Raw genomic sequence first — 15,663 nt, 5'->3', positions numbered from 1 at the left:
TTTCATCAATAGTATCGATGTCAAGGTCGCGATGATTATCTGCGTTAGGTATGTACCAAGGTGCATTAGTTAAGGTCCTAAGTATTTATGAAAATAATGTTTCAATTCAATTGAGCAATGCTTTCTTTGACCAATTCTATATGGAAATGAATGCGTTTGCAAACGATGTTTTCGGCTATGAACAAATGTTGGAATCGAATGAAAAAGGAAAGAAACGCGAAATGATAAAAAAAATTCTTGGAAAATTTAAAATGAATGGTGCTTCATTGGAAAAATTCAAAGGTAATAAGAACATACACAAGATAAAGTTAGAATTCGCATTTTTAGATTTATTTTGTTTATTTCTCATTTTTTCAGAAGTACACCACACAACAACTCATTCCAACTCTGATTTTGAAATCCTGTTGGAATTGGTGATCGATAATTTTGTCACTATAATGGGCAATGGAAATTTGCGTGTATCAGACCCTGCATATTATTTACCATATCAACTTTTTATGGAACATATGGACCAAATGAACACAAAAAAATAATTTAGTTTTGTTTTGATTTTTTGCAACATTTTGGTTTTCAGTTAATACAATAAAAACAATACTGTTTTTTCGTGAACACAAAATTCTAAATTTATTACGTTGTTTGTTTAGAATTTTTTTAGAAAAAAAAGTAAATTTTTTGGTTTTGAGGAAATTTGTTTATTGTTGCTATTTGTGAAAGCGTAGATATTTGTAAGTATTTGACTATAATCCTAAAAGTTAATGGAATACCACTATGACACATAGAAAACATTTTTTCAAAGGGGTGTTTTTCGAAAATTATAAAAAAAATTGGTTTCAAAAATTTTGAAGAAATAAAGTAAAATAAAAAAATTTCGAAAGAAGAGGTGTTTTTCTAAAATTACAAAAAAAAAATTTCAAAACTTTTAAACAAATAAAATAAAATAAAACTTTTTCAAGGGTCTGAAATTTTTTCAAAACAAAATTTTCTGAAAACCAAACAAAATTTAAAAAAAAAATGGTGTTTTCAAAGCATTTCATATTCCACTATTAATAGAGAATACATTTTTTCGAGGGGGTGTTTTTCAAAGCGGAAAAAAATCTTTTTTAACAAATCAATTTAAACTTTTACAAAAGTATGAAATTTTTTCAAGAACAAAATTTTCTCAAAAACGTAAATTAAAAAAAATAGTTTTTTCAAAATATTTAATTTTCAGCAATTAACTGAGAAGAAATTTGTTAGAGCGAAGTGTTTTTCAAAACTTCAAAAAACTCTTTTTAACCAAAAAAAATAAACCTTTTTTCAAAAACAACAGGAATGATAACATTGCCTAACAATTTCTGCACTTTTGCACAGTCTAAAGAGGCATTGATACAGAGTGTATTTCCAAACATAGTTCAACATTACAAAAACCATGATTGACTCAGCGAAAGAGCAATTTTAGCTGGGAAAAATAAGGACGTCAATGATATAAATTCAGCTATTTTAGATCAAATACCTGGTGGCATAGTTGCGTATAAGTCAATGGACACTATTACTGATCAAGATGAGGTCGTAAATTATCCAACTGAATTCTTAAACTCACTCGATTTGCCAGGCTTACCACCTCATAATTTACGATTAAAAATTGGAGCACCGATTATTATGCTGCGCAATAGTAATGTGCCCCGACTTTGCAAAGGTACCAGACTCGCTGTGAAGAAGCTAATGGGTAACGTTATCGAAGCAACAATTTTGAAAGGGAAGTACAAAGGAGAAGACATTTTGATACCCTGAATTCCACTGATTCCGGTTCCCTATTCGCCTTGCCTTCGCTATGAGAATTAATAAGGCGCAAGGACAGTCTCTACAAATGTGCGGTATTAATTTAGAATACCCAATTTTTTCTCATGGACAATTGTATGTAGCTTGCTCACGAGTTGGCAAACCATCGTCATTATTCACGCGAAAGATGAAAAAACCAAAAACGTTGTCTACCAAAAAGTGTTACAATAAAGTTCGAATGAAATTGTATCAAAGAATTTGCTTTGTTTCGTACTAATTTTATTCTCTTTCAGCAAATCATTGAATTTATCGTCTAGCGAAGCGGGCGAGGGTACGCTAGTTATTATTATTATTAAATTTGTATAATAACAAGTTATACAAATATAAGAAGGCAGCAGCACTAGCAGTATGGGCCATCGGCTGTCTGATAACAAAAAATGTAAATGTACTTTAAATAGGGTCTAACGTTAAGTAATTATCATATTTAAATGCTTATAACTAAATAAAATTAACAAGTCGTTGGCTTTTAGAAATTTATAGACAGTCAGTATATTACTTGCAGATGGCTCTTTAAGAAAATCCAGTGCGAAAGTCCAGAATTGTTGTCTGGAGGTGTGTGTAGATTTCGACAAGATTGTAGAATGTGATCTAAGGTTGCGGTTCGTCACAAAAGGGGCAATCGGCTGGCAGCGTACGTTGGAGGAGGTGTGCATGTGTGAGAATAGTGTGGCCCAGGCGTAGGCGCGAGTACGGTTTGAGAACTTTTAATGGCAGATCGGAAGGAAGCGATATCTTTGATTTAGATGGATTTAAGAAAGCGTAGTGGTGTTGGTAGTTTTTCCAGTTATCTAACAGATAAATGCGCCGTTGTTTTGTAATCTCTAGGAGGATGTCACTTTTAGAGTAGCATTTATGAAGCATTGACGGTAGATTAGAAACGCTTCTAGCTGCGGCATCAGCGTTTTCATTGCCGGTAATCCCCGAATGCCCTGGAACCCACATTAGCTTAATTTTGTTTGGATAGCTTATGAGAATATTTGTAATTGTATTTATATGAGTTTGATCGTGTGTTGGACAACCGATGGCATTGATGCATGCTTGAGCATGCTTGACTGTCTGTGCATATAATTATTTTGCCTTTAATTTGTTTGGCATAAATGGAGGTTTCTAACAATGCCGCTGTTTCTGCTGTAAAAGCAGAGCATATTGGATGCAAAAAACCATGTTTGATCGTGTCCCCGTTTTCCTTTGTGACGGCAAAAGATTTTGAGGTTTGGGTTTTTGATCCATCTGTAAATATAAAATTCCATCCCTGTTTGGAGTATTTTTCTTTTCCGGATGTAAACAGTGTTTTGTAAATCTCCTTCGCTGTATGTTCTTTTGGTCTCTGCAGCGTGTTAATAGCAAATGGAATATTGCGTATCGTCCATGGAGGTTGCGTTTCAGCTGTGCGGTAGCGAATGGTACCCGGCAGTTTAAGTCTTCTTTGCAAGCTCAAACATTTGGCTACAACCGACGTAATTTTAGGATGCCTCTTTCTTAAAGATTCGTTTCTGAAATCTTTAATAAGATTGACATTGTAGGTGAAAAGTAGTTTTGGTAAAAGTTTATGAGCACTGTCTTCGATTATGAGATTAAAAAGTAAGTACGAGGGGTGCCTTTTATATTTCGGGATTTGGCAAACCCTGGTGTTGCAATCTGGCAACTGACAGCTGTATCGCAAAGTTTGATATTTTTTGGCTTTTACGTACTCAGAACGTTTTGAAATACCATACTTAAAAGATTCATCTCGGTCCAAAAATGGAATTAAATCGTGAGCATTTTCGTGCTATTATTTTTTACAACTTTTGACGTGGATTAACTCAGCAACATTGCATGGATGAACTTAATTCATTTTTTGGCGATGAAGCTCCATCAAGGACCAGCGTTTATCGATGGTATGGTGAATTGAATCGTGGTCGTAGTTCACTCCAAGACGAATTTCGTGAAGGTCGTCCAAAATCAGTTGTTGTTCCGAAAACCATTGATGCTGTGCGCGAACTGATATTGCAAGATCGTCATGTGACCTATCGTGAGATTGAGACAATCTTAGGCATTAGTGGGACCAGCATACATTCAATATTGCATAAACATTTGACTGTCAAAAAAATTTTTTCGCGTTGGATCCCACACAATTTGTCAATCGCTCAAAAAAAGGCTCGTGTCGATTGGTCGAAGGAAATGCTCAAAAAATACGGCCGCGGGGCTCCGAAACACGTCTATGACATCGTGACAGGCTATGAATCATGGATTTACGCGTATAAGCCCGAAAGTAAACAGCAGTCGACTGTATGTGTGTTTCAAGATGAGCCAAATCCAACAAAAGTTGTTCGCGCACGAAGCACTTCCAAGCAAATGGTCGCCTGTTTTTCGGAAAAACTGGACATATCGCAACCGTACCACTAGAACAACGCAGAACAGTAAATTCTGAGTGGTACACAACTATTTGTTTGCCAGTTCTCTTCCAAGAAATTAGGAAAACCAATCGCCAAAGACGGATCACTCTTCACCAGGACAATGCGAGCTCTCACACATCGGCTCAAACAACTGGATTTTTGAGCACCCAAAACATCAAATTAATGGGTCATCCGCCGTATAGTCCTGACTTGGCACCGAATGACTTCTTTTTATTCCCGTACGTAAAAAACAAACTGAGAGTTCAACGTTTTTCGACACCTGAAGAAGCGGTTGCGGCATTCAGAATGCATGTTTTGGAGGTCCCTCATTCAGAGTGGCAAAAGTGATTCGACAATTGGTTGAAACGCATGCAAAAGTGTATAGATCTTCATGGAGAATATTTTGAAAAACAATAAAGTGATTTTCGATGATTAAAATTTGTTTTTGTTCTCTAATCCCGACATATAAAAGGCACCCCTCGTAATATAGTAAAAAATGAAATAAAACAAAATGGAATAAAATGAAGTGGGATAATGTAAAAATAAAAAATAAAATAAAAAATAAAAAAAAAAATCAAATTGAAATTGAATTGAAAATAGAATAAAATAAATATATATACGTAAAAATTAAAAGGTTAAATAAAATAAAATAATATAAAATAAATAAATTTAAATTCAATAATTAAAATGAGATGAATTAAAATAAGAAAAATAAAAAAAAGTGAAAAAATGTGAAAAAATGTATTGAAATTAAATAAAAAACTTAAAATAAAATGAGACAAAAAAAAATAAACAAGCACAAAATAAATAATAAATATCAAACAAAATTAAATAAAATAAAAATAAAAAATAAATGAAATGAGAGAAGAAAATATGTAAATAAGGTGAAGTAAAAAAATTAATTAAATAAAATAAATTAAATTGAAATAAGGTTGGAGGAATATGAAGACTTGGAGGAATATACACAATGAGAAATGAGGAATGAGATTAAATAAAAAATAATAATATAATAAGAAAACGAAATAAAATGAAGTGAAGTGAGATAAAGTAAAATATCAGGTCAGTTCGTATGTATTTTACCCAGTTTAGGTAGGTAGGTAGGTAGGTAGGGTGGTTGTCGTAAGACACACTTAGACCTTCGGCAGGTCCATTGTGATACCACTGGAGCTTATCCTTAATCTACGTGTTCCTTTTCAAACCATCCGGTTCCTTTAATAAACGAGCAGAGCTTTGTTAGTTTTAGATGGGCTATGTCCGCTACATCGGTTAGAAATGCTGTATCGAGAGTGCGCAGCCTTCTCCTAGCTAGGCTTTCACACTCACATAAAAGGTGTCTGACTGTTTCCTCTTCTTCTGTATTAAGACAGCTTCTACAGAAATCGAAGTAAGGGAGTCCTAACCTTCTAGCGTGGCTGCCTATTAAACAATGACCAGTTAAAACACCTATCATTTTTCTTATAGATTCTCTGTTGAATCTTAGCAAGATCTTCGATCGACCGCTGTTCCAGTTCGGCCATGTCTGTCTGCTTAGTTCGCATGTTGTGAGGTTTTGCCAGATTGTATTTACCTTTTTGATGGTTTCCCTGTCTATAAGTAATTTACAAGTGGCTATGGGCATGGGTATCAGCGCCTTATCCGGTTCGAGATCGAGCTTTGTACCGGTTCTTGCAAGTTACCCAGTTTAAGTTCGTGCGTATTTTACCCATAATTTCACTTTTGTACGATTTTTGCATACAAGAAATTTCTCGCGGAATATAACGGAACTATTTATATTTTCTTTGATATATTGTGCATACAACAAGTGATTTTAATCGCGGATAGAAGTACGTGTTGTTAAAAAAAATGGATTCTGCGAACGCGTATAAGAGGCATATTTTGTACTTTTTTTATAAAAGTGGAAAAAATGCAACAACTGCTGCTGCAGAAATAAACACTGTTCACGGAGAGGATACCGTGAGTGTAAGGACTGCGCAAAAGTGGTTTTCAAAATTCCGAAGTGGTAACTGCGACGTGGAGGATGCCCCGCGCGCTGGTCGTTCTGAAATCTTTAACTCCGACGCCTTGCTCGAACTCGTGGAAGCTGAGCCAAATTTGACAGTCGATATGATAGCTCAGAGGTTAAATTGAACGCATGGAACAGTTCACAGGCACCTGGTTCAGTTGGGAAAGGTTTCAAAGCTGGGAAAATGGGTTCCGCATAGACTTTCCGTCGCCAACCTTCAGCAGAGAGTGAATGTGTGTTCTCAGCTGCTGCAATGGCTTGAAAATTGAAAGTTTTTTTAACCGTATCGTTACTGGTGATGAAGAATGGGTCCTTTACAATAATCCTGTTCGCAAACGCCAGTGGTTAGATAAAGATGAAACACCAGAACCGACCCCTAGAGATGGCGGTGAAGAAGATTCTCCTGTCTATTTGGTGGAATATCGCCGGTATTGTTTATTATGAACTTCTGGAACCAAACCAGAGGATAACTGCTGATTATTATTCGGCCGCCGTAGCCGAATGGGTTGGTGCGTGATCACCATTCGGAATTCACAGAGAGGTCGTTGGTTCGAATCTCGGTGAAAGCAAAATTAATAAAAACATTTTCCTAATAGCGGTCGCCCCTCGGCAGGCAATGGCAAACCTCCGAGTGTATTTCTGCCATGAAAAAGCTCCTCATAAAAATATCTGCCGTTCGGAGTCGGCTTGAAACTGTAGGCCCCTCCATTTGTGGAACAACACCAAGACGCACACCACAAATAGGAGGAGGAGCTCGACCAAACACCTAACAGAAGTGTACGCGCCAATTATTTATTTATTTTTAAGCTATCAAACCTGAATGAGGCACTTAAAAAAAATCGACCGCCTTTAGTGAATACACGCAAAGTTTTGTTTCGGCACGACAACGCAAGACCTCATACCGCAGGGAAAGCATTAGGCAAGCTGAACGACCTCGGATGGGAGGTAATGCCGCATCCACCATACTCTTCGGATATTGCACCTTGTGATTATCTCCTTTTCCGTGGACTTCAACCCCACATGAGTAACAAGAACTACTCCTCAAAAGAAGATATCGAAGCATATTTTGGTTCCAAAGACAAACAATTTTTGAGCAGGAAATTAAAAATTTGCCTAAACGTTGGGAAGACATTGTAAATAATGAAGGAAAATATATTTTTGATTAATAAATACATTAAACATTTTTTTTATTAATTTTAAAACCACCTTTAATTAACGCACGAGCTTATGGACTGGCCTGATATAAAAAATAAAATAAAACCAACAAATAGAATAAAATTAAGAAAAAAACAAATTAAAGAAAATATACGAAAAAGCAAAAATAAAATAAAATAAAATAAAATGAGATAAAAAATTAAATAAAGTGAAATGAGAAAAAAAGAAATAATAAAAAAAAAATAATAAATCAAAAATAAAAATGAAATGGTATGCGATGGAATAAAAAAAATTAAAAAATAAAAGTATTTTAAGGGGGTAGTATGGTTAATTCGGTGTAAAACAAGCATATTTTTCGAAATTTTTTTTGTCGACACAGTTGATTTATTCAAAATTTTAAAATTACTTCATTATAAAGTCATATTTAAAGAATATTGTGTGAAATTTTCATTGATTTTTATGAAGAAATGAGTTGGTGGCAGCGAATCTTCGCGGACGTCTCATAAAAAAGTTTTATTGCGGTGTCCCTCAGAACTCATTACTGGATCAACTAAAATCGAAAAACCAAATTGATTTCATCAGCTAATAAAGTTTCGCAGGTAACAACGTCGAATTTTTTTTTTTTTTTTTTTAAATTTTTTAAAGCGCTTTGAAGTCAAAACACCGATTTTTCATAAAAAAAACTTGAAAACTTTGTTGTTTTAAAATATGACAAAATTTAAAAAAAAAAAACTCGACGTCATTACCTCGTGAATAAAGTAAAGAAACAAAAAAACCAAATTTGAAAAGAATCGGTGCAGTAGATATGAATCTGCAGTGGACACCGACCGTAAAAAAGGCAAGTGTGAGAAAAACTAGTTTAAAGATTTTCGGCAGCGTGAAATCCGGTTGGAGAAGTAGATACTTAATCCTTTGTGTCTTTGTCAATTTTACTCTAATGCACTTCAAACTTTCACACAATAATCTTAAGATGTTATAGAATAATTTAAAAAAAAAAAAAAAAAAAATGAAAAAAAAAAATACCATACTACCCCCTTAAGTGCAACTCCAGGCTTGGCTGGTAACATCTCCGGACATGTTCTGGCCCGTTTCCCGATGGTATATGTGTGTATGTATGCATGCCGAGTTTAACGGGAGCAAACTATTTAGTTCAGCAAAGTTTTCAACCTGTAAATGACCTCTATTGTAGACCCCGAAAAGTGGCAGCGAGAAGAATGATTCCACTGCTGAAACCTGGGATACGCGCCAATCACGGACAGTCTTACTATTCGATTACTCACCTTTCCCCAGTGAAGACTCTTAGGGCCTTCCTACTGTGGAGACTGTGATGGCTGATTTAGTAAATGGTTTAATAATTAGGGACAGGGACTGGTGTGATGATTTCAATTTCATGCAAATTCTTGAAATGAACGTCCTTTTTTACTGTTGGCCACCTGCGGCGTGCTATTACAACACGGCATAGAGTAGTCCTTCCTTCCTTGGTCAGACTTTACTGACTGCAATAGAAACACTCTGGGGGGGGGGCATTCATTTTAGTGAATTGGTGATTATACCAACTAACTTCTGTCTACAAACAGTTAATACCAATTACGCTTCCAACTCACCCGCTCACTATTCATATCGCACACTGTTTCCACAGCAACATGAATTCGCTCCAATCGAAGTAAAATAAATAACAACCGCTTTGACAACCCGACAAGCTCGAAGTAATACAACGATTTTTTATGCTGGAAATTCCTGCACTAAGCATAGCAAATCAAAAACTTTGCATTGGAAATTCATATTTTATATATTTCTTACTTTATATTGGTTTTTGCTTAATCGTTTCTTCATAAAACCAATATCGACATGGCCAATGCAGATGAGGATGAAGAACTTGTGAACGTCCAGTCACTACAGGACAAGATGGTGGAAATCCCACCGGAAAAGGAAAAACATTTTAGAGAAGTTCATACACAAAATCTGCTAAGCCAGCAACAACAGCAGGAAGGGCAACATAAATCGGAGTTGGAGGAACAACAGCGACAGCAAAAACTGAAGGAAGAGGAACGGCAAAAGAAGAAAAAAGAAGCACGCCGACGTGTGCATGATACGTGTGGCAGCTGTCCGGAACATTTCTATAGCAGCAATAAATCTATTGCCGCCCAAGACTCCGACTCGACAGAGGTCGAATCATCGACGGAAGAGGAGGAACGTTGGAAGGACATTGCGCGCGCTGCTGAAATACCCGCTGACTATTATAATATACAGAAGTTGATTAAGTACATTAAAGCGGGCAATCAAACGGCTACCATTGTCTCACTCTGCTGCCTCCGGGACTATGATTTGCGCACACAAATCAATCAAATGGCCGTACATGATATTGGCGGTTTGGAGGTGTTAGTCAACATACTTGAATGTACTGAGTCCCACTGTTGCTTGGGAGCGCTTTATGTACTCTCCGAGATCTCGCTAAATATTGATATACGTAAGACAATCGTCGATTTAGGTGGCGTACCATTGATTGTGGATATTTTGAGTGCACTCTCGCGCGATCTCAAGACAATGGCTGCGGAAACGTTGGCTAATGTGAGCAAGGTACGTTTGGCTAGAAAATATGTGCGCTCCTGTAATGGCATACCCAAGTTGGTCGATATGTTAGATGTGAATTTGCGGTAAGTGCAGTGCAGAGTTTAATCGCTCATACAGTTGCATTCATTACAACTTATGTTTGTTTCAAGTATACTGAAAACTCCGCGTGAGGAGCTAAACGCAAGCGATCTGGAATGTTTGTATATGGCACGCGCGGGGGCACGTGCACTCTGGTCGCTCTCTCTCTCTCGCCACAATAAGGAGCTGATGCGTAAAAGTGGCATTGTGCCATTGATGGCTCGCTTGCTCAAGTCCTGTCATACGGATGTGGTTATACCTATTATGGGTACCATACAGGAATGCGCATCACAGGTAAAAACAAAGAAATTACAAATTCTGCCGCATTTAATTTCAGGTAAAAATATACAAAATCAGCGGTTCAGGATCAGGACTGCATAGTTAATAAGAGAAAATCTGAAGGTATGGATATTACTAATTGAGTGCTTGGATGTTTCTTAAGTTAAGTTAGGCTTGCTTAAATAATCTGCTTTTACCACTCGTCGGCTCAGTGTGCTACTCAGGAGATCTCACGCCGACTTATATATATACTTGAAATGCTCTGCAATTAAGAGGGTTCTAAACTTTACGCGAGTATCGTTGGCGATGGAACAATGAGTCGTAAGAGCTTTACCACCATATAGATTTAGCGCAATGAATAAAGATCCAGCGGCTTCGTTGGCTTGGCCATGTCGTCCGAATAAATCTAAACGCTCCGGTTTTGAAAGTATTCGAAGCGATACCAGCTGATGGTAGTAGAAGAAGAGAAAGGTGTCGTCTGCGTGGGAAAGATCAGGTGAAGAAGGACTTGGCTTTACTAGGTGTGTCCAACTGGCGTCGGTGAGCACGAGAAAGAAAAAACTGGCGCCTTTTGTTAAACTCGGTTTAAATAGCTTAAACGGTTATGGCGTCATTTAAGAAGAAGGTTTAGGTTGTCTAGAAGACTGTGAATAGCGCACAAAAGCAGACGGCGTCGGGGTAGAGTAGAGAGGCTGTGACTATAAGTTCACGGCTATCGAATTCGGCCTTATTATCGATGCCGAAACATTTTCTGTGAAACCTGTACGGAGGAGGAATCATTTGCGAATGTCGCGACCTATAAAAAAAAACTTTAGATTTTTGGGCATCATTTCTTCGAGTACTTGAACAGTTTAGGCACAGCCTCTCTGGAGACTGCATGAAGCCAGAAAAGATGGGGATAGTTTGAGGAAATGTAGGGATAAGTCTGCATGTTTTTAAGTGATTTTCGAAAGCGCGTACTCTCCTAGATATGCATTTTCTTGATTTAGTCAAACTATGGTAGTCACGAGTTTCTTATGCAACCACAGTCCAAGTGAAGTATTTGGTTGCTACAAGAAACCTATCTATCCGCTCGTGAACGCCATCTTTCGTAGGTATGAATCTTAAAGAATCTTTTACTCTACCATCTTAAGTCACTATTTAAGTACCACGTTGCTTTTGAGATCTCCTTTGGATCACTTTCTAACTTAGCCCAAATTTCAACTGGCCATCACCACCGAGGGCATGATCGCCGATATTGTTACGCATCTGCAATCGGATAGTTTGGATTTGAAGACCGAAGGCAGCACCGCTATTTACAAATGCGCCTTCGATCAGACCACACGTGATTTAGTACGTTCCGCTGGCGGTTTGGAACCGCTTGTCGCCATAATCAAAGACAAAAATGTGCGTGATAACAAAAAGTTGATGATTGGCGCCGCAGGCGCCATTTGGATGTGCGCCGTCTCGGATGCAAATGTCAAGAAACTCGACTCATTACGTCTCATTAATCATCTTGTACCACTGCTGAACGATGATTCAGACGATGTGATTACGAATGTGGTTGGCGCCATTGCGGAATGTGTGCGTTTCCAAAATAATCGCGAAGTTTTGCGTGCCGCTGGTGGTTTGCCAGCGTTGGTTTCACTACTAAATTCCTCGCATCCACCGCTTTTGGTTAACTTGGCTAAGGCGTTGAAGGAATGTGCTGAGGATCTTGATAGTATGCGTATACTAGAGGATTTGGATGCGGTGCGTCTGACGTGGTCGTTATTGAAGAACACCGATACACAAGTACAGGCATACGCGGCCTATGCCATCTGTCCGTGTGTGCGTAATGCGCGTGAGTCTGGAGAGTTGGTGAGAAGCTTGGTGGGCGCTATGGAACTGGTTGTGGACTTGCTTAAGTCCCCCGATACGCAGGTGTTGTCGGCAGTTTGTGCCGCTATAGCAACAATTGCGAGGGATACTACTAATTTGGCGATTTTAACGGATCTCAAAGTGATCTACAAGCTGGCTGATTTGGGTGCGTATGAATATTTGAAAAATAAGTAACAAAACCAATAGGTCGTAAAAATTATTTTCGTCGCAGTCAATACCAATGAGGATATGCTGCGTGAAAACTTGGCCGCCGCCATAGCAAGCTGTGCTACATTCGGCAATAATACACAGGAGCTGGGACTCTTGCGCACTGTCACACCGATCGTTAGCTATTTGACCAGCAACAATCCAGCTGTACATCGCACTACCGCCATGGCGCTGGAGAATTTGTCTACGGATCCGCAAAATTGCATCATTATGCACCAGGTGAGTGATGCTGCATACAGGACTCGGTTTAAGATGTGTGTATGTGTGTGTGTGTGGAGTTTTTATTATTTTATTACTTTTTTTCATTTTCAGAGTGGCGTGGTGCCCTTCTTGCTGGAGTGTGTCGGTTCCACTAACAAAGAAACACAACTGGCTGCTGCCGGTTGCCTGCGCAATATACGCGAATTGGCTTTGCGTGCCGAGGAATATCTGCTGAAAATCGATGAGGAGTATTAATTGTACCTCGATGCTACTGTTGCTGTTGAAAACTGTCGATTTACAACAGACGCATGGCATAAGCCTTGGTGTCTAATCGCACATTTGCCTATATTTTTTCTTATTTATTACTTGACCTGGACTTTTGTGCGCGAAAATGTATTTTTGTCCAATAGCTTCTTGTGCACTGCAATAAATGGCATTGACTTAGCACAAACCAATAGTTTCACGTAGCTCTAGATATTAGTGGAAGAGTATCCTGGCGATATTAGCGCTTACAAATCTGCAACATTTATGGTGTATTCTTAGGAACAGAGATGTATGCACTATTTTGCTTCTCTGTTTCCCTATTTAGGATGAGTTCATGAAACTCCGCGAGGGATTGTTATATTGCCGCGATGAGGAGTTAAGCCTCCTGTGCAAAGAGGGCCTTAAGTGCAATGATGCTGAGAGCGATGCTGGCGGTAGCGTAGTTACTGGTAGGGCTTCCCAAGCCGGTCAGATCGAAGGTGAGTAGCGAAGCTGAAAACAATCCACTTAGTAGCGTTTGACGTCGTGAACATCAAAAGTTTTTTCTAATAGCGTCGCCCTTTCGCAGGCAATAGCAAACTTTCGAGTGTATTTCTGCCATGAAAAAGTTTCTCATAAAAAAATATCTGCCGTTCGGAGTCGGCTTAAAACTGTAGGTCGTTCTATTTGTGAGGCCAAACACCTATGTAACAGAAATGTACGCGCCCATCATTTATTTTTTGTTTTAGTAGCCTCTGACCACAGGTTAGTGGCGGCTACAGTAGGCGTCCGCCTTGCAACAAGCAGCTCGTGATATAAACGTTTTACTAGGATATGTCCATATACATACCTGGCAATTTCAGCGTGCAATTAAAGGTAGCAGCCCTAACATTGGACTAGAAAACCTGGGCTAATCCACCAACTTATCGATGAAAACTAATTCCAGAAACCCAAAAACAAAGTAGAGAAGAAGAAAATAATTCAGAACACACGTTGATGACCGAATTGGATATTGGAACGTACAATAGGTAAACTGGAACAATTAACAATAGAATTCCAAAGGTTCAATCTCAAAATCTTGGGCATCAGGGATTCCTTAAAAAAAAAAAATAAAATAAATAATTGGCGCGTACACTTCTGTTAGGTGTTTGGCCGAGTTCCTCCTCCTATTTGTGGTGTGCGTCTTGATGTTGTTCCACAAATGGAGGGACCTACAGTTTCAAGCCGACTCCGAACGGTAGATATTTTTATGAGGAGCTTTTTCATGGCAGAAATACACTCGGAGGTTTGCCATTGCCTGCCGAGGGGCGACCGCTATTAGAAAAATGTTTTTATTAATTTTGCTTTCTCCGAGATTTGAACCAACGACCTCTCAGTGAATTCCGAATGGTGATCACACACCAACCCATTCGGCTACGGCGGCCGCCGGGATTCCTTTAAGCTGAACAAATTGACAACACACGGAATATGAAAGGAGAACGGAAAGCCAGCTTTATGTCTTTGGTCTTTGTTGTTGTTGTTTTAGCAGTTTACCAGTCCCTGTCAGAGCGGTGTAGTTGCCGATCGCCATCGTCTAGCCCATCTAACGGTCCGATGAAACGAGCTGTTTCGACAGGTTGGACCCAGAGTGAGAGGAGCGTTAGGTGAGTGGGTTTGAGAGCGCATATGAATAGCTGGTTAGTATCGTACGGTGCACTTTCACATGTCAGACGTATATGGCATATTTAAGCACCGTAATCTTACGTTTGGTTCATCCCACAGCACCAGTTCTGCTCACCAAAGGTGGTCCACTGCACACATTATATCTGAACCTCAACCTATATATCAAGAAAGGTGAGGTTCTTATCCATTTAAAGTTTGAGAATAGGTTAAAATCATTTCAACCCTAAAGCCTCTTATCATTCGCTTTACCAGATAAGATTATTTTACATACATTTGAAATGCACCAGCTATCCAGAGGGAAACTTCGGAAGGAACAGCTACTGTCAGACATATATGATGATATATATGTATGTGTCTCGGGGACGATTCTAGATAGGTAGGAATTTAACCTACTGCTATTCGTTTGCAAGAGATGGTGGTTGGACTGCGATAACGCCATTCGAGAGTCGGGAATCTTTCAAAAGTGACGCCCTGATGTCAGTAGTGCGCAATTTCTAGACGGTACCTCGTTTTGTGCCATCTATGATGTTTATCAAGAGACAGATGTACAATTTTACACGATAGAGCAACGCGATAAAATTATTGAAAAATTATTACATCAACTAAAATGCACTGCCTGGTGTGGTTTTTGGACTGGTGGAACCATTTGCCTCCTTTTTCTTCGAAGATGAAAATGAAAGAGCTGTTGATTTCAATGGCCATCGCTATTGGACAACTTATTGAAGATTCTTTGTAACCCGAGCTTGATGGAACAGACATAGACGACCTTTATTTTCAAATGGATGGAACCACAAGTCACATAACCCGGGAAAACAACGCATCATTGCGATCTTAGCTTCCCGGTCGATTGATTTCCCGTAATGGTGACATAAACTGGTCACCCAAGTCATGCGATCTAACTCTACTCGACTACTCTTTGTGTGGTTTTTTGAAAATGAAAGTCTATGTGATAATTAAAAGCCCACAACAACTCCCAAGTCTGAAATGTAACATTCGGATCGAGATTGCAGAGCTCAATGCGCTAATATGTGAGCGAGTCCTTGAAATTGTAATTCACGTATGACAGCTTTTAGTGGTGTATAAGGTGGAACGATGAGTTAGACCAAAGCGCACTGGTTAAAACGGCTGGGTCATATAACAAGAATCTACGATACGAAGGCGCCGAAGAAAATTCTAGCAACCAGAGCATTCAACACCAGAGCAAGAGGAAGA

At 38.6% G+C, this 15,663-nt stretch overlaps 1 protein-coding gene across 1 annotated transcript; it reads left to right on the top strand.

Moving 5' to 3' along the window:
* Nucleotides 1-9,030: 9,030 nt before the first annotated feature.
* On the top strand, nucleotides 9,031-12,997 carry LOC129249102 (armadillo repeat-containing protein gudu). The gene is made up of 5 exons (XM_054888735.1): nucleotides 9,031-10,004; nucleotides 10,071-10,293; nucleotides 11,470-12,283; nucleotides 12,350-12,564; nucleotides 12,658-12,997. The coding sequence occupies exons 1-5, from the start codon at nucleotides 9,199-9,201 to the stop codon at nucleotides 12,799-12,801; spliced, it is 2,202 nt and encodes a 733-aa protein (XP_054744710.1). The 5' UTR covers nucleotides 9,031-9,198; the 3' UTR covers nucleotides 12,802-12,997.
* The last annotated feature ends 2,666 nt before the right edge of the window (nucleotides 12,998-15,663 follow it).

This window comes from Anastrepha obliqua, chromosome 5 (assembly GCF_027943255.1).
Source record: "Anastrepha obliqua isolate idAnaObli1 chromosome 5, idAnaObli1_1.0, whole genome shotgun sequence".
Classification (NCBI taxonomy): Eukaryota; Metazoa; Arthropoda; class Insecta; order Diptera; family Tephritidae; genus Anastrepha; species Anastrepha obliqua.
This window is presented reverse-complemented; position numbering and strand designations above follow the sequence as displayed.